The following is a 24,159-nucleotide window of genomic DNA, read 5'->3' as shown; positions in this document are numbered from 1 at the left end:
GAATTTTTTTTTTTTTCCTGTATATTATCAGTTTGTTTGCCAAAGGCTCCAGGGCAGGAAATCCTGTGTGTCCACACACAATTGCACACGCACAGACTTAACAAAGAATCCTGAAACTTTCCATTATCTCTCATATATATATATGTCTGTATACATTTATAAACTCTGTTTCCTACGTCACTGTGACAGTTGCCCTTTAAGTCTGGTATAAGTGTCACGTGTCTCCCAGAAGACCAGCTGACTCCTCTGGTGTAAAATCTCTATGGGAAAGCATGTGAAATATGAAGGGTGTGTGTGTGTGTTTAGGTCACAGGGTGGATCTGCACGTCAAAGCCAGTCCTACAGAGGAAGCCGGACAATAGCTGCTCAGCCAGTAACAGCAGTAACAATGGCTGTCGGCTCCTCACAAAGCCCCGGACCTCAGTGGGTGGTGTGGCTGTCTGGGGCACCTCTCAGGGACTGGAAGCCCCTCTAAAGACTCCCAGCAGACCCTGTAGTCCTTTGAATCCTTCTCTCCTTTATAAATTCTATTCACTTTCAAAGGGAGAGGAGGCGTCCTTCACGTCAGAAGACGATTCTTTGCTCTGATTACGTTTTTAAGTACTGCACAGAAAGAGTCCGTTCACTCGGACCAGATGTTTGTTTGTTTTTCCTGCTTGTCATCAATTTTTTATATATATATATACACACACACATATATATATACACATATACACACATATATATACACACATATACATACATACACACACACACACACACAAGGGGTGCAACGATACACAAAATTCACGGTTCGATACTTTGGTGTCACGGTTCGATATTTTTTCGATACAAAAAAATGTTCATACCTTTTTAATTTGTCATTTATTAAAATTATAAATATATATTTTAACTCAAAAGTACAGTTTTTAAATTTAACCCTAACCCTAACCCTTGTGCGCGTTTTTTATTTTGACAGCGAATGCGCACCTGCGGACCACTTATGTGCAGCCCTGGTTATTTAGCTTGTCATATTGCAGCCACAGAAATTATTTTGTCCATGAAACCATAAAGCTGCACTTTCTTTTTGCCTTATAGTCTGATTTGTCATAACTTCTCCGTTTTGTGGTAAGCTTTTCTTTGGCTGTCACTTCTTCACCCTGACCTGTCTTATTTGGCTCAGCAGAACTGAAATATATATCCTGCTGCTTTTACACGCTCACTCACATAAGCTCAGCGATTCTCTGCGCGATCAACCTCTCACATGTTTAAGCTGCGGGAGATTTCACTTGTCATGTTTGCATAGTAAGCTAACGATTAATAAGACGATGTCAGAGGAATTGGTGCACAAATTATCATCACTCACAGATCAGTGCTGTCGCTCTCTATACACAGTTCGCAGGATTGCAAAGTGAAAGCAAAAAAACAAGCGCAAATTCAAACACGATTTCAATATGTCACATATTGACAGTGGCTCACCAATGCCAATGACATAATTACCCAGCTACATTTCTGAAAGAATGCAAAAGCATTGACATATATTTTTCCTACAATAGCCCGACAGGCAGGGAAGAGAAAGATTTTGGTAGCCCGACTGAAAAAATCGCTAGCTCCGGGACATCGGGCTAGCGATATTGCAAGCCCTGTATCTGATTGAGGAATCACTCATCTTTGGAAAAGAGAGTTTATTACAGAGAAATGGCTCTTTCCAAAATAAAAGCTATACTATCCGCTTCTTCTGGGCTATATTCTCAGCAGCATAAGGAGAATCATGTGCTAACAGCTGTCTAAATGACTCGGCTAAAGTTAGTAGCATGCTTGTTGTTTTTGTCTTTGCACTAGGATGATGTCGGTGTAAATGTGCAGTCATATTCGTTGTGTTCCCACTAGTGCTTTCAGGTTAATCTCGTTGAAATGACCTTAACGCCACAACATGGCAAATCTCCGTTAACGAGCTACCGCCGATCGCTCCGTTAACGAGCTAACTGCGCTAACACACTAGTTCCCACCCATGTAATTGAGCATTGCATGGCACATCCAACATACTGTTTTACTTTAGTCCATGACTCACTTACCTTCAGGGTCATACGTCACATGAAAACCAAAATAATTCCAAACGCCAGATCTGAATGAGGGTCAATTTGCCTGTTGCAAGGAGAGCTTAACTTCTGTCTCGCTAGCTTGCCCTGCGCTCTTCCTTCTGACTATGCTGTCTGTGTGGAGCGCTCAGTGGATCTGCGCTCGACAGTGCAGCCTAGGCGGAGTAGTCGAACACAGATTCACTGAGCGCTCCACACAGACAGCATCGTCAGAAGGAAAATTGATAAAATAAATTACAAATGTTGTATTGTTCGATACATATGCCTACCGAACTGAAAGCACTGTATCGAACGGTTCAATATCGATACGAATATCGTTGCACCCCAAATAAATAAATAATTAAAAAAAAAAAAAAAAAAAAAAAATATATATATATATATATATATATATATATATATATATATATATATATATATATATGAAGTACCCTCAGAAGGTCTGCTAGATGATGTTAATGCAGCACTACGGGCAATACCTACAACCACGATTACCGACACTAACAAGCTGATCTACAATACGGCAGCAGTGATCAGTGAGATGCTTGGCTACAAGTTGAACAGCCACAAGGGGCAGTACCCTCCATGGAGAAGGAGGCTAGAGGGCAAGATCAAAGTAGCACGGAGGGAGGTTAGCCAACTAACGGAGTTGCAGAAAGGTGCGACAAATAAGGTGCCTAAGAAATACAGCAAGTTGTCCATACCTGAGGCCTTGGAAACTGCCAAGCAAAGACTCACAGCCTTGGCCAGCCGCTTGAGGAGGTACACCAGAGAGATAGAAGGCAGGAGAATAAACCAGCTGTTCTCCACAGAACCAGCAAAGGTGTACTCTCAGTGGCAAGGGAACAATAAGAGAACAGCACCACCAAGGCTGGAGACGGAGCAATACTGGAAGAGCATATGGGAGAAGGATGCAACCCATAACGGCAATGCTCAGTGGCTAGAGGATCTGAGGGCAGACCACAGCGACCTCCCTGAACAGGGTCCAGTAACCATCACAGTGGCAGATATCCAAGAAAGGGTCTCCAGTATGAAGAGTTGGACAGCACCAGGGCCCGACATGGTTCACGCCTACTGGCTGAAGAAGCTGACTGCACTCCACGAGCGTCTGGCAGCACAAATGAACCAGCTGCTAGTTAACGAAAGACACCCGGAATGGCTAACTGAAGGCCGGACGGTCCTGATCCCCAAGGACCCCAAGAAGGGACCGGTCCCCTCCAACTACCGACCAATAACCTGCCTCAGTACTACATGGAAGCTCCTGTCAGGCATCATATCGGCTAAGATGAACAGGCACATGGGTCAATACATGAGCGGGACACAGAAAGGAATTGGCAAGAATACCAGAGGTGCAAAACACCAGCTACTGGTAGACAGAACAATCAGCCGAGACTGCAAGACCAGACTGACCAACCTGTGCACTGCCTGGATTGATTACAAGAAGGCCTATGACTCAATGCCCCACAGCTGGATACTGGAATGCCTAGAATTGTACAAGATCAATGGGACCCTAAGAGCCTTCATCAGGAACTCAATGGGGATGTGGCGTACAACACTAGAGGCCAACTCCAAGCCCATAGCACAAGTTACCATCAAGTGCGGGATCTACCAAGGAGATGCTCTGTCCCCACTGCTGTTCTGCATAGGCCTGAACCCCCTCAGTGAGATCACAAAGAGAGGGAAGGTAGTCAGAACTGAGGGGATTGAACTACCAGAAGGCAACATTGCAGACATAGAGGACAGTTACAAGTACCTGGGGATCCCGCAGGCAAATGGGAACCATGAAGAGGCCGCTAGAAAGGCTGCAACCACCAAGTACCTGCAGAGGGTCAGGCAAGTCCTGAGGAGTCAGCTGAATGGTAAGAACAAGATCCGGGCCATCAACACATACGCCCTGCCCGTGATCAGGTACCCTGCTGGGGTAATAAGCTGGCCAAAGGAGGAGATAGAAGCCACTGACATAAAGACAAGAAAGCTCCTGACCATGCATGGAGGGTTTCACCCCAGAGACGAGGAACCATCATGGAAGGACAGGCCCCTGCACGGTATGTACCACCGGCAGATAGAGGAGGTGGCTGATATCCAGAAATCCTACCAGTGGCTGGACAAAGCTGGACTGAAAGACAGCACAGAGGCACTAATCATGGCAGCACAAGAACAAGCTCTGAGTACAAGATCCATAGAGGCTGGGGTCTATCACACCAGGCAAGACCCCAGGTGCAGGCTGTGTAAAGATGCCCCAGAGACTATCCAGCACATAACAGCAGGGTGCAAGATGCTAGCAGGCAAGGCATACATGGAACGCCATAACCAAGTGGCCGGCATAGTGTACAGGAACATCTGTGCCGAGTATAACCTGGAAGTCCCGAGGTCAAAATGGGAGATGCCCCCAAGGGTGGTGGAGAATGACCGAGCTAAGATCCTGTGGGACTTCCAGATACAGACGGACAAAATGGTGGTGGCTAACCAACCGGACATAGTGGTGGTAGACAAACAGAAGAAGACGGCCGTAGTGATCGATGTAGCGGTTCCGAATGACAGCAATATCAGGAAGAAGGAACACGAGAAGCTGGAGAAATACCAAGGGCTCAGAGAAGAGCTCGAGAGGATGTGGAGGGTGAAGGTAACGGTGGTCCCCGTGGTAATCGGAGCACTAGGTGCGGTGACTCCCAAGCTAGGCGAGTGGCTCCAGCAGATCCCGGGAAAAACATCGGAGATCTCTGTCCAGAAGAGCGCAGTCCTGGGAACAGCTAAGATACTGCGCAGGACCCTCAAGCTCCCAGGCCTCTGGTAGAGGACCCGAGCTTGAAGGATAAACCGCCCGCAGGGGCGTGCTGGGTGTTTTTTTTTTTTATATTTTTATATATATATATATATATATATATATATATATATATATATATATATATATATATATATATATATATATATATATATATATATATATATATATATATATATATATATATACATACATACATACATACATACATACACACACAGTAGGCAATTCGTTTGTGAAATTTCTTCCCTCCTAGATATTTCGCGATAAGCTGTAAGTGGTAATACTGCATAGTGGATGTGTTTAGAAACCACAGCAGTGAGTAAAGGTCACATAGGCTCTGGTGGCTCAATAATTGCATAGTTTAAACCCTCCTGACATTAACATCAGCACAAAAAACTGTACTGGGAGCTTCATGGCAAGGGTTTCCACAGCTGAGCAGGCAAAGAGGAAAATGATACTTACAAAGATTGCAACACATATGACAAACATCTTAAATATAAATGAGATAACTTGAATTATTGAATGTGAACAAAGGTCTCCATCTCCAACCAGGCTTTAGGTGAGGCCTGATTACAAGCTACACAATTATTCTCTATTTTTATCCAACTACAAAGAAAAACAGTGGAGGCTGTATAGAGCGGAAGTATGGCAGACTAATCAGGATACAATGCAGGGATATTTTTAGGGAGCTTGAAAGGCTCATAATAAGCTGCTTCTCATGAATAATGAAGCACTTTGTAACTATTTGGCACCTCTTTCAAAAATTTTAAACTTTTCAAACTAGTCAGATAATGTTTTTTGTTCCTAGTAGATAAAAATGTTTTAGGTTACTGAGATCCAGCCCGCACGCTCTCACTTTACCTCTACGATCCTGTCTTTGGGCAGCAGGCCTGCCCTTTCTGCTGGAGAGTCTTCATCCACAGCTCTGATGTACTGTCCCGGCCGCGCCCGCTCACTGTGCAGGTTGAAGCCATATCCGCTGGTGCCTCGCTGGATCACGCAGAGACGTGGCCGCAGTTCAGCGCGCACCTCTTGCTCCTGCAGGGAGAGACATCGGATGTAAACAACATGTATGTGACATGCACAGGGTATAGCAACATGTTTATAAAAATACCTCCACCGTGGGTGTCTGTTCAGCAAGAACAAGAGGCACAAAGATCACAGAGAGCTCCAGTGAGTCGTTAACCATGAATATAGAGCCCAGGTTGAACATGCAGCTGCCTGCTGCATGCTGCTTTGTTGTCCGCTGTGTTTTTGATAATCGAGAGTAAACTACAGCCGCTGTTTCAGCCCACGTGACTCTGTTTGCTCAACAGGAAGGAAAAGGGTCTCGGAGGCATGTGATTGGAGGTCTGCTGGGAAGGTTTTTCGAGAAAAACCGAGAGAGGCAGGGGGGTGGCTCTAAGGAAGGGACCGGTTCCGGTCCACAACCTAACTCATTTCGGGGTCTGCAGGACAATGGAAGCTGGGTGTTGACCTCTGACCGCCTCCCCTCTCTCCCATGTCCTGTCCTGTTTCTGGGATGGCAGGAAGAGTTAGAGCCATATTGTCATTCAGGGGAAAAAAACAAAAACCTGGAGCTCGGTCCCAGAACCTCCCTTCCGCTGTATGGATGAAGCAGTTTCTTTATTTAGCAAAAAGAGAACTTTAAAGGCTTTGTCATCAAAGAGGTCAAAACAGCAACATACAGGAGCACTGGTCAGGGTAATCTTTGTCACCGTGACCAAATCTGACCCGACACTCCCTCCACATCAGAGCGGCTGTGCTGTGCTCCCCTGCCCTTGATCAACTGTACACTGGAAGACAATGAGCCAGCTCCATAAATAAAAATCAGGTATGAATGACTCACTTTTCTGCAGGAAGTTCTTGCAGAGGCCTTATTGATTAAAATCCCTTTTAAACATCGCTGAACAGTGGACATGATAATAACCGAGGCAGTCTGACTCAACAGTTCCTGTCGTAATAAAACTCCACAACAGAACCGAATGACTTCACTGCATTATATAAACCAATCCTCCGCCACCCCGGCATAAAGCGCCTGAAAAAAGAGAAAATCGATTTTCCAGGTGGGAATCATGTTTCATGTCAAGAGACACATGTTTCCTATTAAAACCTAAAGGGAAAAAAAAAAAAAAAAAAAAAAAAAAAAAAAGGAACTGAATGCATGTAAATTATATACAAAATAGAGGAATTAAAAAGGAAACTATGAACACTGGTGGCTCCAAAACAAGGAACTTCCACATCCTAGAAATCACGTGATCCGACAGCAAACCTCCTGCACCGCACTCGTGTTCATCAGCACAGGACCTTTGCCCACTTCAGGGAAACAGGCGACGAGTACAACAAAGACTTAATGCATCGTCTGAAAAATGAGTTTCATTTGAGGGGGGAGTAATGCATAAAGATGCTCTGCCTCCTGCGAGCTGTTTGTGTACTGAAGCAGAAAAAGGTTCATTTCTGCAGAATTATACCATTTATATTACAGCGCCACGTCTGCCTTGAAAGCACAGCTTAAACTATTAGGGAGAAATGTTCCCTTTTTATTTCCATCATAACATTAGATGAGAAGATTAAGAGAATCTTGTATGCATGTGAGCTGTAAGAGTTTACGATCATAAATAGAAACAACAATTGGAGCTCAAACTCAATATTTACCACCGGCGTTCCACGTTAAACTAATAGTCTGGCAGTTAGACCCAAACATACATATTTATCATTTCCTTTCCACTCCATTAGTAATCGTTTTGTATACACGTTAAAGGATAATGTTCACTTGAATAATGCAAGAAACTGTCCTCCACAGGATGTGTCTACACTGAGCAACCAAGATACAAGATAGTGCAACAAAAACAGGATACGTCACACCACGCACAGAGTTGCAGATACAGAACGATGTCTTGATTGTGAAGGCACTTCTGTAAACTGCGCTGTCTGTTCTCATCAGTGATGCAGACCGGCCATCTTTGTCTCTTTCGAGAGCCCCATCGTGCAGCAGAACGTGCACGCTACCGATCAAATGTGCTCCCGATAAGAGCAACAGTTTCATCACGCTGCGAACCAATTGCACAAAAATTTTTTCGCGCATTGCTTAACCTTTATCTTCTGGAGTTACACCCAAGCTAAAAGGAAAAGGGAGCCCGCCCTTGCAAGTCCTATAAATTTAACAGAGGCTTTTAAAAGTAGAGACTAAAGGGAAAATTGGAGACCGTGTCTGAATTGGTGGCTCGGCGTTTCTTATTACTGACCTTCCCTCATTCTGAAATCCTGAATAAGAACTCTATGCACTGTTCTTCTGTGCGGTGGTAGAGAGAGGCTTTATCTGTATAAAAAGGCTGGCTCTCACCACAAATGTGATTACAAGTTATCATCTACTGGATGTAAGAGCTCTGAGTCTGTGTGATCCACAGTCACTCAGTTCACCATGTGCCATTTAAAAGAAAAAAAAAAAAAAAAACCCCAAAAGTGGGTGAAAATATCGAGTGTCATTCAGACACATCGAAGCGTCAGATGGGCCTGAATCTCATCATCTGGTGCTCTGGCTGACATTAGCAGTTCCTGCTTAGGGAAGAGAGGGTGAGAGAGTCTCTGGCAGGAACAACAAGGGAGGATTTGTATCAGAGAGGAGTGGAGGGCCGAGGAATCTCCACGCGGGTCTGAAATCTGTGGAATCTGCTGAACACACACGAGCCAGGAGGACAACTGAAGATGCCAAGTGTGTGTGTGTGTGTGTGTTTATGCTGCTGCTACGCTTTACTCATATTACTTGTTATCAGTTTCACTACTGATAAAAATCTGATGATCGGTTACAAAATGAGGTGCAGATACGTTGGGCCCACAGGACTTAACATTCATGGCATGTTGTGTAAACTCCCTCACTCTCTCATACCGCTGCTCTTCCTGGTATAACCAACTGAAACTCGTGGTTAAATCAGAGTGATATGCTGAACTGTGAAGTTGTGTCTTCCCCTTCCGGCAGACTCGCTCTTGGCCTGAGCTCAGCTTAGATTAGGAACATCTGTGTAAAACTTTACTCGGATTAGGGCACTTCCCAGTCCAAGCGCATAATATGTGGTAGGAAAAATAAATTAATCCAATCAAAGAGGTGTCAGACATAAAGCCTGCTGGCCAGAATTGGCCCTGTAAAGACTCCAATCTGGCCCACTGCACGGCTTTAGAAAAATGTGAAAGCCGGGATTAATTGAGGACTTTTAACTGTATTTTCACAACTTTAACAGCTTTGCCTACTGTTACAGACCTCCTCCATGACCATTCATACTAAACCAAAGTAAATAAGTAATAGATAAAGAATTAGATGACAGAGAAATTACTGTTTTCTTTTTTACCGTCTACTAGAAAAAGCTTCCAGTAGATGGTGGCATTTCTGTGAATTAACAAACAATTTGTGTTATACCGTAATTACAGGACAGTCTAGCTTTCAGATCTTTCTCTGTAATTTTACATTTGTTTCTTATAACTGAGCCCAAAGTGCTGTAAATGATAGTAGTAAGTGATTACTTTCATTTACTACAGCAGTTTTTCTTTATGAAGTACAGTTTCAAAGGTTCTGAGATGTACTGTTGAAATTGCATTTTTTCCTTATATCAAGATATCTCAGGTTCAAGTTCTTTACACTAAAGGAATGGAGAGTTTCACTATTACAGCCCATTTAAGTAACCTCCATGACAGGAACATAATGCCTAAGTAAAACAGTCGCTCCAAAAACAAGTCAATCCCAATATACTGAAATGTTAAAACACCCAGTTTCACAGAAAAATCCTCATTTTCAGCTCAAGTGAATAAAAAAAGCAAAACAAAAAGCAAAAGTACTCAGCCTCCTAGTTTTCACAGCTGATGTCCCTGTCGTGACTTTTAAACCTGTTTACACTGAAGTATTAATGGGACTGTGACAGGTTCATGTCCAGGGTTTGGTTGCACCATCACACAGTGGATGGTGTTTTCTTGTTCAGCATAAAGCTGTACATGCCTGTGTGGGTTCTCTACAGTAATCTGACTACACCCACCCCCACCACACTCCAAAGACATGTATGCTAGGCTAAATGATGGTTGTTAGCCCTGTGATAGACTGGCGACCTGTCCCATGTCCAGAGTGGACCTTTATCGTCTCTATCGTCCTGTGCGGGCAGGGTGCCATCACATCAAGGTTAAGAAAAAAGAAAAAGAAAAGAAAAAAAGGATTAGGAGGCATCATGGTAGCCGTCTTTCATATACAGTCTTTGATTAAATCTTTTTCACCTGTTACTTTACAGTCAAGTTTTTCTGTTGTGTAAACAACTTCTCTTTGGATAAAAAAAAAAAAAAAAAGAAGAAAAAGTTTGTCTCAAGATGAACACACACACTTTCCCTTCAAGGAGAGAAGTGCCGAACAGGAAACGTTGACACATCTTTCCTCAGTATGCTTCCCCCTGTGCTGCCTTTACTTCTCAGAATGAAACAGAAATGCTACCAGGATGTGCCGCCGTATGCTAATAAATGAAACCGCTTTCATTAAAATGCCCAGAAGAGCCAGTCTGACCTCGTGCTATCTGTGTAGAAGCAACTGGCTGCAGATCCAAAGTCTGCAGTCACGTGTTCCTATGTTCATGTATGATGGCTATGTGGCAATGCAGGCAACTGTGCTTATCCACTGCATCAGTTTGTCACCTGCAGTGTGCACACAGCATAGAAATCAGGAATCATGGAAAAGCTGCACACATATAGGAAGGCTGTGGAAACCATTTCAATAAAAGCCTAATTTTTCTTGTTTGTTTGTCTTTTACTTTACACTTTTACCTGTGCTGAAAAAAGAAGGAAGAAAGGAGGGCAAATAGGAAAACCTGACAAACATGCTAAGTTTGTACAACACAGAGGTGGGACTGATAAATCCCATGATACCAGGGTTATTCACAGCAGCTGTGACGTCGTATTGTGATTTCCAGCAATAAAACACTGACATAATTTCTGATAAGCGATCGAACTGACCATAAGCTGACTTTTAAACGTGATAAAATAACACGTTACTTCACAGAATCTAGTAGTTATTAAACCACTTGTAGCCGCTGTTACTGAAGCAGCATCAACACTCGGTTAAGTAACACTGGGCAGTCCGCACAAAGCCAAACCATTTTTTGTTAGTAGGAAGGTAGTTGAGTAATATTTTTTTGCATCTAGAGAAATCTCTATTGAAAAAAAAAGAAAAAAAAAGAAAAAAAGAAAGAAAAAATAAAACCTGCTTCCCAGCTGCTGCCGGCTGGTTTTCACTCTCACACACCTTCTTCCGGGCGACTCGTGTGTGCGAGTGAGCAGCTTTTATCTTGCTTTGAATACCAATAACTCCGAGACAATACGAGGTCCCATTTTAATATTCCAAAACCACACTTCTGAGTCACACGGCTGCCTCACAACGCAGCAGCTTTTAGAGGTTTCTTATTGAGCTTTTTTAACAGATCCCCCAACCCAGATTTGTGTGGCCCTCTTTAAGACTTGTTTCTGTCTTTCCTCAGGAAGCTGTGATAACCATGAGATAAGGCATGATGGCAAAGTTCAACTCACAGGCCTCTGAGTGAACAACAGGCAGCACTTAAAAAAAAAAAAAAAAAAAAACAACAACAAAAAAAAAGAAAATCACATGGGGAGGAGATGATGCTGAAAATGAAGCTCTCTTATCTATAAGTTTTATTTAGATATGAAGGAAACTTAAACTGGCACACGAGACAAGGCATGAAACTGCAAACTACCGCAGCAATCTTATGGTTTCGTGCTCATATTTCTGTAGAAGCAAACGTTATATTCGATGTTAGCTGACGTTAAGTAGGCAATAGTTACGTACTCAAGCAGCTTAAAAAAAAAAAAAAAAATGACACAAACTGCAGTTCCTTTAATGGCCACTTAAATCCGGCTTAAAACCCCAAAGTTTAAGGTAGAAATAAAAAAAGTTTATAGCCACTGTTTTGCTATCTGAAAGTAATTTTTCACCATAATAATAAAAAAAAGTATATGAAAAGCGCACTTCACTCATATAAAATTAACTCTTTAAAGGTCACTCGCTGGAGCAGTGTGTTATTGGAGGACATTATAAGACTTTTGTTGGTCTTGTACAAACTCCTTGTTATGATTCAAATCGAGCCCTATAATGGGTTTAGGTAAGGGATGACTCACAGGATGACATATACAGTATCACTTTTTGCTGTAATTCTAGTCAGTGTGACAGTAGTGGCTTTAGAGCCCTTTCAATGCTACTTTCTTACAAATATTATTGATTGTTGTGACGTTAATAGAGTGCTCACGAGAAGTGTGTGTGTTTTTATGAATGAGGTTTTCATGTTATATTATGCCCCAGTCACACAGGCCGACTAGTTAGTGCCTGGTAACCTTCAATCACTAGGAAAAAAATTAGTATTCCCTGTCTGGCGTTTGCTAGAGTTTAGGTGAAACTGGTTGGAAAGGGGGTGCTGCACCACAAGATGATGATTGCTTATGGTCACCCGTAGCTTGCACGGATGTTGCCGACACTCAGCTAGCCACTGAGCGGTAGTCAAACTTGAAAAAGTGAAATGGAAACGGCACTTTTTCAAGCCAAGTTAGTATCTTCCATGGAAACTACAGGTGACCGCAGCATCCTGCTAGTGATCAAGCCAATCACGTTTACCAAGAGGCACTTTATACCTCTTCGCAACCAATTTCATGCCATGACTGCCAGCAACTTTCAGCAGCCACTCAACTAGTCAGGGAATAAATATTATTCCTTAGTAACCATTGGTTGCCAAGTAGTTGCCAATCAGTTTCTAGGACTGTCTAAGCAATGCACTCCTACAGTTCGTGGATGTTCCTTGCTAACCAAGCTTCTTAGCATTAGCCGACACCTTAGCATTCCACCCTCCAGTCCAAATATGGTCGACCTCTTGCTTCAAAACAACAAACAAATTAAAAAAAGCCTGTGAAGCTATAAATCTGCGGTTTGCCTCTGCTACGGTCAGCATATTGTAAAGATGAGTGCGATGGGAACGACATTAGTTTTACAGTGCGTAGCCATAAAAACAAAGCACTGGACAAACAGGAATGTTTACCTGATGATGACATTGGAATAAAAGTCAGGGGACCATCAGAGTCATAACGATTCAACTACTCTTCTTTTTTTGTTTCACATACCCAGGACAACAAAAAAAACAAAAACAAAAAAAGAAACCCTTCATGTTGAAATTTCCTATTACATAAACTGTTCTCCTACCCAAGCAGCTGCTGTCGACTGCTGACGACATCCAATAAAACTCAAGTCCTGCAAATCATCAACTGCAACCTGTCACACTCAGATGGGCTCTGAATGCAGATGTCATTTAAAGCGGTCACTCTTTCATCTTTTTGCCGATTGCTTCATACCCCCTGTCGTTTTACTAAGAGTGGGGGAAGCTCTCCCATGAGTTTGGCCTCTTTGATCAGCATAACTAATAAGCACTAAAATGACACGCTGCCAGGCATCGTGGTTACACAGTGACGCGACAAACTGCTGACCTCCCGGCTCCTTGTGATTGCCATGTGTAGTTTCTAACAGATTAACAGCCTCAAGGGCAGACTTAATTAATGTTTGATGCAAACCTGGTTCCTTTTTAACCACGGCACAAGTTTTGCCCTCTTGAGTGTATGGAGCGCACCACTCTCTCAGGCGGGATAGGGGTGTTGGGTTTCAAGCTGGATCATTAAACCAGCTGGGAGGCAAGCGGAGAGCTGAACAAAGCACCCTACTGTCCCCCCCACTTCCATTTGAGGATGGGACAAACTAGCTGTACAAAAGATAGCAAAGAAAGGTTTTACAGAGGGTTCCCGTTACGATGAACTCTTTGGGGGAAGTCCTGAACACAGAACGGTAATGTCAGTCAACACAGCAGGGGTACACGCACTGATAAGATACCAGAGGGGCCTAGACTTCACTTCAGCGTCTTTGAAAATGTTAAAGTGAAGGTTCTGGCTTTGCTCGAGAGGTTTTTGTTGTTCGTCCACCCTTCAGTCCTCAGTTTTAAACTCACAGTTGCATCAAAACAGCCAGATGGTTTGTTCCATCGCAAATCAACACGGTTTTATCTCCTCAGCCAGTCTTCCTGTCCTTGACCCTCCACCCCTGCGGACCTGAGTGCCGCACGAGCCCAACAAACCAAGTCTGACCTCTCACGTACAAATACGCACACATACACAGCAGTTGATGTGGTTATAAGAAAATGCACCAAGAGGAAGGGAGGAGTAAATATAGAACATGAAAAAGGTGTCAGAGGGCTTTGCTTTTAAATTTGGCTCTCACAAAGCAGAACATGCAGATGTGAGTCGAAGCCATACGATGATGAAATCACCTTATATGGTACATATTGACGACAGCCTGCTAGGGAAAATATTTTGAACTTCATTCTCTCATCTCGTGTATTCAGTGTGTTGTACTTTTGCACACTACTATACAGTCTCACATACAAAAGTCTCAAACCACCACTAATCTCTTTTTATTTTGCTGTAGGAAAATGGGAAATAGGTCCAGTGATTTATTGAAACATGCGCAAACACAACGAGTTTGAAGGTCAACATTTGGCATGACCACCTCTGTTCTTCAACACAAACTCTCTCGTGCAGTTTTGTCATTTTTTAAGCAGTCGTCAGAAATATTTCTCCAAGCTTTTTGAAGAACATTCAAGAAACAGGACATTTTTCCTTTTTCTTAAAGACATGACTTTTAGATGATGTTCTAGGTCTGCCAATTCTTTTTGTTTCGTTGTGTCCTTCTCCAGTGTCCACTTTCCTCAGATTTTTCAAGCACACAATGCACACCCTGCTGAGATATGCCAGGTTTGCAGCTAGGAGCTCTCTTGGGATCACCTCATTGGTGCTAAAATGCTATTTTAAGCCCGTGAAAGTGTGTTATCTTTGATATACATATCAATCGTAGATTGAGCTAAAGAAATGGGAACAAATGATGTGTTTGTGTTACACTTGAATAATGCACAGGTTGTTGTTAAGTGGCTTAATAAATAAATACAAAAAAAAAAAAATATATATATATATATATATATATATATATATATATATATATATATATATATATATATATATATATATACATATATACATATATATATACACACACACACACACACTAGAGTCTGAAAATGGTCAGGTACAAGGACTGGACTGAAAATGAGTGAAAAAGCATCCAATGTATGAAAAACAAAACAACAAAACCTTTGAAAGACCTTCAGAAAGCCTGCAGAGCTACTGCTCAAGGCCACATAAAAAAGTAAAGAAGAAATTCTGGCTCATTGTTATCACTCAAAACATGCCAAGGGGCTGCGTCACATTATTAAAGCCACACTTAGTTAAGAAAAGCAATCTTCTAAATGCATTTCTCTCCCCTCTTGTCTCTCCCTGACAAGTAAATGTAAGCAAACTTTAAAATTAGCCCAGGAAGGGCTGTCTCTCATCAGAGCTGCACAGGAAAGGTCTATTGTATTTTTGTCATGTGTGCTAGCCACAGAAACACTATCACCATCATCATCACAAGTAACCAAAATTGACTTTGAGCCTAAAATGTGAAAAACGGTTCAGAAAATTGGAGCCAACTTCTTAAGATGACCTCACCAACAAGATATATTTAGGATTTTATTAATGAAAAAGACAGCGTGAGATTGTTTAAATGGATATTTGTGCTGCTTAAGTGTATTAACGCTCTCTGAGGGTGGCGAGGGTGGAGAGGACCTTGTGCTTTGGGAAGGGGGGTTATTTCAGGGTGCACAACGAGTCATTTCCCCCCCGCCCCCGGCAGGGCGCGGCGCCTCGGCTCATTGTCCGGCCGGGGTGGTGAACCTTCGGCAGAATGGAGAGCGAAATGGAATGTGACATTGTAGAGTCTCCATCCAGTATCCCACGGGACCCAATCGCCAGGCAGCGACCAAACCACCCACACACCCGCGCAGTAAGGGTTCAGGTTCCACCCCTGACCTGGGCCACAGTGGCCTTGGCTGTCGGGGACAGTGGCGTCGTTGTTTGGCTGGTGTCACAAAGGTTTCAGTGAAACAGAGCGCCGTTAATTGCGTGATACACTGACGCCACTGATTATTTATTACCTCCACGATCAATACAACAGTGTGCTGCTGATCCAACTTGACTGCAGACGCTTACACCGGAGTGCTGCCTGACAGTTTTTTCCTTTTACCAGTTCATGATTATCTGACATTTAAACAATGGGGTATATGAACATGTGCTGGCATTAAGAAAGCTAATGCTCATTTACCCTGATGGCCTGTGCGTTAAAAAAAACGAAACCGTGGCAATTTCCCAGGTTGAGGAGTACCGACGGGGCCTTTGTTGCACGCCCTCCAATCGCTGCTCTCTACCATCATTTCCTTTCCTTGGGCTGCTGTTTGCTTTCCTCGCCTCACTCTTAAACAGATATTGCAACAAACTGCAATGTGACTGCCTTGCAAAACATTCCTGATACTCTCGTCATCTTGGGCAGCATTATGTGATAAAATACTTTCGAGTTTAATACGATTCCCACCCTTAAATTACACAAAAACAGCGTCTCAAATGAAAGCTTCCTGATAATAGATGAGTGGGTAAAGTGTGCTCAGTGGTAGCGCCCAGCAGCGGTTACTAAAACACTAAATGGATCCATATTGCCATTTTTGGTTATTTGCTTTAACAGTTTTACTTAACATTATAGAGGCAATTAACCAAGATATTAATACTAGAGTGCAGAAATCTGCAGTTCCTTGAATGACCACTGGAGCTCAGCTGCGAAATAAGAGTCGGAAAACATAGAAAGTATGTTTGGTTTTTTTTGCTGTCTGTCTTAAATAAAAAGCTTAAAACGATCAGTTACTCAACTCCCTTAGTTATGCGCTGCAATAGGCTTAAACTGCTGGCGGCTTTCTTTTTAACTCCCTATGTGTTTATATAGGACTCTGCATTTAATCATTACAGTGGAACCCTGACTTACGAAATTAATTCGTTCCCGAGCAGCAATCGCGCCTTTTGAGTGAATGATAGGCTATGGGCTAGTTGCTAACTGCAACAACAATACGTCGTTCAAGTGGAACAGCGAAGCGCAAGTACGAAAGCCAAGGGGGTTGTCACATGATTCGGAAGGCATTGTGGGTATTGTGGGCTCAGCCAATCAGAACCAGCGGATTTCGTTACGCAGGCATTTTGCCGTAACAGGGGCAGAAATATTGCCGTTAAGTGCCTTCGTAATTTGAATTTTTCGTTAAATGGGGTATTCGTAAGTCGGGGTTCCACTGTAGTTATTTCTATTAATTATTTATTATTACTGGCTCTCTTCCACAGTGTGTCTTTTTTCCTTTCTTCCTCCCATCACCTCAGATGGCCCCGCCCCTCCCTTAGCCTGGTTCTGCTGGAGGGTTCTTCCTGTTAAAAGGGAGTTTTTCCTTCCCACTGTCGCCAAAGTGCTTGGTCACAGGTGTTTATTGTTGGTGTTTTATCTGTATTATTCCAAGGTCTTTACCTTACAATATAAAGCAATATGAGGCGACTGTTGTTATGATTTGGAGCCATACAAATACAACTGAAGTGAACTGGATTGACTAGATTTGACTCAATGGCTCCTTGGCAACTGCCTGATACAATTCTGTGGAGTGTGGGTCATTTATCTTTATGTAGCTGCTACAGACGACCATAACAGGTCATGAATGTTTCTGCTGCTGTGTCCACATTATTAATGATTTGTTGATATTGCACTTCTAGTTTCGCATAAACAAACACGCAGCGGGAAAGTCGTTAGGCTCACAAATACAGAGATCTCCGAGATGAAACATGATGAAGCGCATGACATCCTCCGCCCCACATATCTAGCAAACAAAAGGGCAGAGAAGGGTGACTCCCGAACTTTCTCACACATGGGCGTGAAAAACCAGCTTGCGCACACACATGAAAGCACCCACACAGAACAAATAGAAACGCAAAGACATGCCCGGGCGCATGAGCAAACGTCAGTCGGTCAGAATGAATCACGGAGAATATCTGATCCTGTCAGACAAACACAATGACGCGCAATTCATTGGCCAAACACAGCCTTGAACAATACCTGGCTTTGTCACAATGATAATCAGACTGACTAACATACAACTTATCAGCTGGACGCACTGTTTACTTAGAACCACAACTCAGTGTCCACCCCTGGGAGATCCCTATTCATCTGGGCTGCATTAGCACTCGTAATGTTGCATGCATTTGCCCTTTTCACTGCCGAGCAATGGTGAGATTGCTTCCCCAGCATTTAGACCACAGTTTACTCTGCACTAAGCTGCTAAGAGTCTTCTTGCTGCCCACGAGGAGGGGGGGTTTGGGTGGACAGAGGATCACGATGACGAGGTGGTAGAATCTCTCACCAACAACAATGACAGGAAACCAGCACAAACTTCCCAGGAACTGAGCACAGGCCAAGACTCCACTAGACGCCCGCAAGCAGCCAGAATCACAGCCCTAACTACGCTGGCTCAAAGAGCCAGTGTAGGTGTGGCCGTTTCAGCCTCAACTGCATGACAAACGATCACAGCAAGCTGACTACTGATCTATTAAGAGGAAGTTAAATTTACCCAGCATCTGCCTCTGAAGGCGTTACATCACATGTCAGCGAATGAAAGACAAATCACGTCTTTTAAATGAGTATATACAAATCAAAAAACCCTTAGTGGAAGTTCTGCTGCTGAGGGCGGAAGCGAGAGTTTCGTGTCTTTGCTGAAAAAAATCTATTAAAAAAAGAGCTATGCAAATCCAGCACTGCAGGCCACACAGATTAAGTCCTCCCACACAACATGTTATCCTGAGAACTGTGCTTTCTATGTACGGACTGCATTAAAAAAACAACACGTATGTTCACGAAAGGTCTTTAATGAGCAGGTTTTATATGAAAGTTCAGATTAGAGGAGAGAGAAGTGACAAACAGCCAGCACATCAATAGACGAGTCCCTCAATTTAGGCTCCTGCAGTCTGCGTGGTTTCTGTCGGCTGTACTTACACACACACACACACACACACTTTCCTCTGTATACAATCTCAACTAGGTTCAGTCAATTACATCCGACACTAGCGGTCCTGCCTCTCCCTCTAATTAGTGTTTAAAGTCGGGCTTAAGCAAGCAGCAAGCAGTCAAGTCCTCAAAATATCCCACTCCCGCGCTCTCTCTCCCTGCAGTCCACGTTAGATAAACGTCATCTTAAAACACATTCTTAAAAAAGAAAATCTCATTTTCCCACAGCTCATGATTGTATTCCAGTGAGTAGGAAAAATGACTAAGAACATCAAATTGTCAAAAATACAGCAGGTGCTAATAAATCTTTGTGTTGACTGAGCAAATAACTGGCTGATAGTTTCAGCTCCAGTTTTGATCGCATGTTATACAAACACCTCAATCGCTCAAACTCCGCCAGAAAAAAATACACTCATCCCCACAAGTCTTTCAGCAAAAGCTCAGAGAAGAGCGTATCGGGCACACTTCACTGACCTCCACAATAGCAGGGTAAAAGTTTTACTGCCCGGTAAACAAAACGACGACCTTTGGAACGGCTGATGTGTTTTGCTCTCCCCCCCCCCGTGTGTTTTGTTCGCCGCTGACGACAGCGGCAGAGCTGATCACTTCGACCTTCATCTCTGCTCATCCAGTTTTTCACACCTCGCTTTCTCACTCTCGCCTACCTCCATCCTCGCACATATATATACACACGCACCAACTTCACACAAACGGCACACAAGCACCATCAGTGTAACCATGGAAACCAGGGCTCCTCAGCTTCCGGGGAGGGCGTTGTTCTTCGAACCCTCTTTTGTGTCGCTTCAAAGATGAAGCCAGACAGGCGGAGTGTCCGTGTGGCCGCTAAACCAACACTGTGTTTTTCAAGGCTGTGTGTGTGTGTGTGTGTGTGTGTGTGTGTGTGTTTTATTGGCTTGGCAACGGGATTCGAGACAGGAATGCCGGACAGGATGTAGGAAGAAAATTCCAGAAACAGTAAAGTCAATGCCAAAAACACCCTGAGGGTGCCTGTGAATGCAACGTAGAAGCAAGCAGACTTTAAACAGCATCCCTCAAGTCCAATTTACACTCTCATACTCTCTACTGTGTCCCCAAGTTACTTCCTCAACCTGTGGTTTGTGCCTTTACACAAAAACAGAAATTCCCAGCTAGGCTCCCTACTCACTCCAGATCCTCCGTATGTTAAACTCTGGGAGACAGCTGGAATAAAAGATCCGAGTGGTGAGAATGAATTTGTTAGGAGTGCTGTCGTTTGTTTCCCGCTGGTTTGCGTGCCAGCGTGCACCGCACTGCCACAGCTCCATTAGGCCATCTGTGGAGACTATCGAGAGTAAACACAGGAACAATCGCTGTATATTCCTAGGACAAACAACATAACTGAGCAGTGCTCGAGTGCTGTGCACAAGCGTAGGCTGTTGCTATTTTCATGTGAGGGAAAAAAAAAAAAAAAAGAAGCTTAAATAAATACCAGAAACATGTTTCCAGAAAAGTCCTGCATGCTCTGGGTATGTGAATGCTGTCATTATACTGCGGGTACAAGAGAAAAAGTTTATATACATACACATGCATTATGATAAATGCAACACTGTGTCAAATGAGCATGAGCGTCAGATTTTTGAGAACAGATGACTAATTTCACTGATTTCATCTAGACAACCGATCGCTTTATGCTCCACTTGGTTTTGTTGCTGCATCTCTTCGGGTTTACTAAGCAGTGTAACTGGACGGCTCTTCTCGTGAAGGCATTTTTACTCATTTACAGAAAAACATGAGCCATCTATAATCAAAATAACATGGTTACCAGATCAGGTTACATATTTTTCCTCTGGTTTTGAGTGCTGTTAATCAGTAAAACAGGTTTTTTTTTTTTTTTTAAATCACGTAAAAGAAGAAATCTGGCCTTGACGCAAAAGTTATCTTTTATAGCAAAACCTTTCCCGAAGACTAACAGTGCTCCATTCTCATAGCGCTTGAATTAAGTGTGGCATTTGATATAGCAGGCCATAAAGTTTGGTTTGTGAGGCTGCAGCATTGGGATGCAGTGATTTAGCTCATATCTGACCAACTGAATTGGTTTTTTGTTTACACTGGTGACTCTGGAGTCCTTATGGGTCTATTATGGGGCCCATCCTTCTTTCATCCCTTCATTACGTTGATGACAAACCGCTCTATCAACCAATCAAGTCCACAGACTCAACAAACCTCTCTGAACTGAACAACTGTCTAATAAACACCAAGAAATGGACATGAATGCAAATATTATTGACTTTCAACTCAGATAACAGAAATTCTTACTGTTGGTCCAGACAAGTTGTATCCAAGCATCACCATACTACATCAGGTTTAATGGCTCCACTTTAATTTTTGCATTTTAAGTTTATTCCAATTTATTCTTTACTCGAGATTCTTTGTTGAATTTTTCGTTTGTTTATTATGTGTTTTTTAGAAACTGTTTATCACTGGTTCTGATAAGTATTATACAAATAAAGTTTATCATCATCATAATCTACCAACAAAAGACGGGTGGAGCTAGCTAAACTTGCAGTCCACATGCAGTTGGCATCTTCTCACACTGTCACAGCTTCGTCCCTCTGCAGGGCAATATGGTTGGCAAGTGAAGTTTGTTAGCAAGAAACTAGTTCCTACATGAAACTGCTGACAACAGAGTCTGGATTTTTTGCTTTTTTGTTTTGTTTTTGAGTAACCAGGTCATGATTCCTGAAAACAAGCATTTTTGGTTAGTTTCTGAATTTGTTTTTGGTTCCATAAGGTGGAAAAAGAGGCAGACATCGGTACAGCTGTGGCCAACTCACAGCAAAACAACCTAATTTCAGTTTGCAGCGTCATCGCCTGTTTGTTTTATCTTTTAACACCTGTGAAGGAAAAAGAAAGAAGCCGTCTCGCAATTAAGTGTTAATGGAAACATCTTCCAATTAATCAGCACTTAACACTTCACCCGCAGAAGATGATGATTATTATATTAAGGAAAAAATGAAAGCTTAGCCGGTCCCTCTCTGTCTCTTTGCGACGGCTGCTGGCTATTATGACCCTTCTTTCCACCTACAGTTAAGTACGGAGGATGAGCACCGCACACAGACGCAAACAGCCTCAGGGATAAACATCCGAGACGCTGCAGCGAGGGACACAGATGTTCCAGACTGCAGGGACCCTCGTCCTCTTGAGTGCTTACACTCGGGAAACAACAAGTGGCTGATGCAGATTGAGAACATGTCCCTAATTTTTAAAGAGAAAAAGATCAAAGGGTGAAAAAAAGGCACTTAGTGGGCTTCATTTTGTTTCATTTTTTTTTTTTAAAAGGGGAGTGGGAACTAAACTATTTCCTGGTGATTGTTGTGGATGGCTCACAAATGTAAGTCATTTGTTTTTTGTGGTTTTCTACATTGAGGGTACATTTTTTCCTTTTTTTAAACTGCTCAGCTTCAATGTGTCACTGTCCTCACATTTTCAAGTAAATTCTCTTTAACGCCAGAAAACAAAAAGATGATCAGATTGGTACGAATATCGATCGTTGGTATTGGTATCGTAGCAAAGCTGAAAGGTTTGTTTTTTTGTGTTAGATAACACAACAAAATGAATTGTAGAAAGTAAACATCACAGTGATTTAGTGGTCATGAAATGTCTTCAGACTGATGATGATTCATCTCATGACACACTGCTCTCCCCTACATAAGCTGCCTTTATAGCTTAAAAATATTGGCATTGGCAATATAAGTCCTGTATCTCTCAGCACTGTGAAAAACATTAGGAAATCAGTTATTTGGGAGAAGAAAGGCACAGTTTGAGGCCCTGTTTTCGTGATCTCAAGCCTTTCACCCACAGCAAATGCCCTGCCAGCAAAGCCTGCCCACAACCTGGCAACACGTGGATGCAGCTGACACAGAGCACCTATTATCTGCATGAAACAGTACCTGGGTAAAAGCAGGGAGCTTTGATGCAGTTATCAGCACTTATATCTAAGTGCCATCATTGGCATAGGCATAGATTGTGGGTGGGGATGCTTGGAATAAAACCACAGAAAGAGGGGCTTTTATTTTGAAAAGTTATGGGGGAAAGTTTTGATCTGTGGGAAACCTGGTGCCTGATTTTATAGTGAAACATTTGCACAACGCAGAAATGGCAAAACTTGGTGCACGAAAATTCTCGTGAAATGCGGGAATTTACCAGTTTCATGTGTCTCACCTTCTCAGAGCTGATGCTCAGCTTCTTCTCCACGTGTCCGTGGATTTGCCCGTTAGTCTCTGGGATCGGCGTGGACTCTCTGGGCGTCTCTTCAGGTGTCTCCTCTGGTGTCGTCTCCTCAGGTGTCGTCTCCTCTGGTGTCTCCTCCTGCTTCACCTCCTCCACCACCTCTTCTTCTCGCGGCTCATCTCCGTTTTCTGTCCCGTTCACTTCTCCATCCTCCTGCTTCTCCTCCACCACTACCTCGTCCTCCTCAGTCTTCTCCTCCTCCTCCTCCTTTTCCACCACTACCACCTCCTCCACTTCTTCCTCCTCGAAGGGTAGGGGGACCCCGTCGGTGACAAAAGCTTTCAGGCACTTCAAGTTGTGCTTCTTCAGCAGCTGCTCCGTGTCCGGGTCCACCACTATGAGCTCCAGCCAGCCCACGGTGGCTCGTATCCGGGACACGACCTGCTGGTGGCTCTCGTTCTCCACGTCCTCCCCGTTCACGTACACCAGCCGGTCGCCGGCACGGAGCCCGGAGGTCTCTGCCGGGCTGTCGGGCTCCACTAACCGGATGAACTGGCCCGTCTTACCTTTCTCCCCGTGGAGGTGAAAACCGTAGCCGTTGTCCCCCTTCTCCAGCGTGCACAGCCGGGGGCGCAGATACTGGCTTTTGCTCGGCATGTTCGTCTTCACTCGCATTCACGCTGCTGCTGCTCAACCTGTTGCTGGTTCACTGTGGAAATAACTAGAAAGCCTCCTCAGGATGCTGCCGAGGAAGATTATGTGTGAATGAGAGGAATCCTCTTAAAAAATTAAAAAACACCCACCCCCCGCCCTGCTGTGGAGACCAGTCCGTGAGAAACGCTGCTGCTTTGCTTCTTCCTAATGTGCTCTTTGCAGCGGAGGTGGTCTAAATCCTGAGCGAAGCCCCTGCTCCTGTGCGCACTGAAGGTCCTGACCCGGGGACTGGGCTGAGGCCGATTAAACTCAATCAGCAGACGCTCCCTTTCAGTGTTGCTGCACAAAACAAGTGGAAAAGCCACTCAGGAAGAGGGAGGTGCGTTCACTGAACGGCCCAGCTGGCAGCTTCATGCAAA

The 24,159-nt window shown here is 43.5% G+C and overlaps 1 protein-coding gene across 1 annotated transcript in view; it reads right to left on the bottom strand.

Annotated features, from left to right (window-relative positions):
• nherf1b (NHERF family PDZ scaffold protein 1b) overlaps window positions 1-24,111 on the bottom strand; it is a 30,510-nt gene extending 6,399 nt beyond the window's left edge. The window contains exons 1-2 of the mRNA XM_085453830.1: window positions 23,078-24,111; window positions 5,722-5,898 (exon numbers count right to left, since the gene is read on the bottom strand). Of these exons, the coding sequence (XP_085309956.1) occupies window positions 5,722-5,898; window positions 23,078-23,761 (861 nt within the window). The 5' untranslated portion in view covers window positions 23,762-24,111. The remainder of the gene's footprint in view (window positions 1-5,721; window positions 5,899-23,077) is intronic.
• Between the last annotated feature and the right edge of the window lie 48 nt (window positions 24,112-24,159).

Source organism: Copadichromis virginalis, linkage group LG4 (genome assembly GCF_057382275.1).
Source record: "Copadichromis virginalis isolate Kocher_CV1m ecotype Utaka linkage group LG4, C_Virginalis_male_GT1.1, whole genome shotgun sequence".
Taxonomy (NCBI): Eukaryota; Metazoa; Chordata; class Actinopteri; order Cichliformes; family Cichlidae; genus Copadichromis; species Copadichromis virginalis.
The sequence above is the reverse complement of the archived record's forward strand: the minus strand, read 5'-3'. Positions and strand labels throughout refer to the sequence as shown.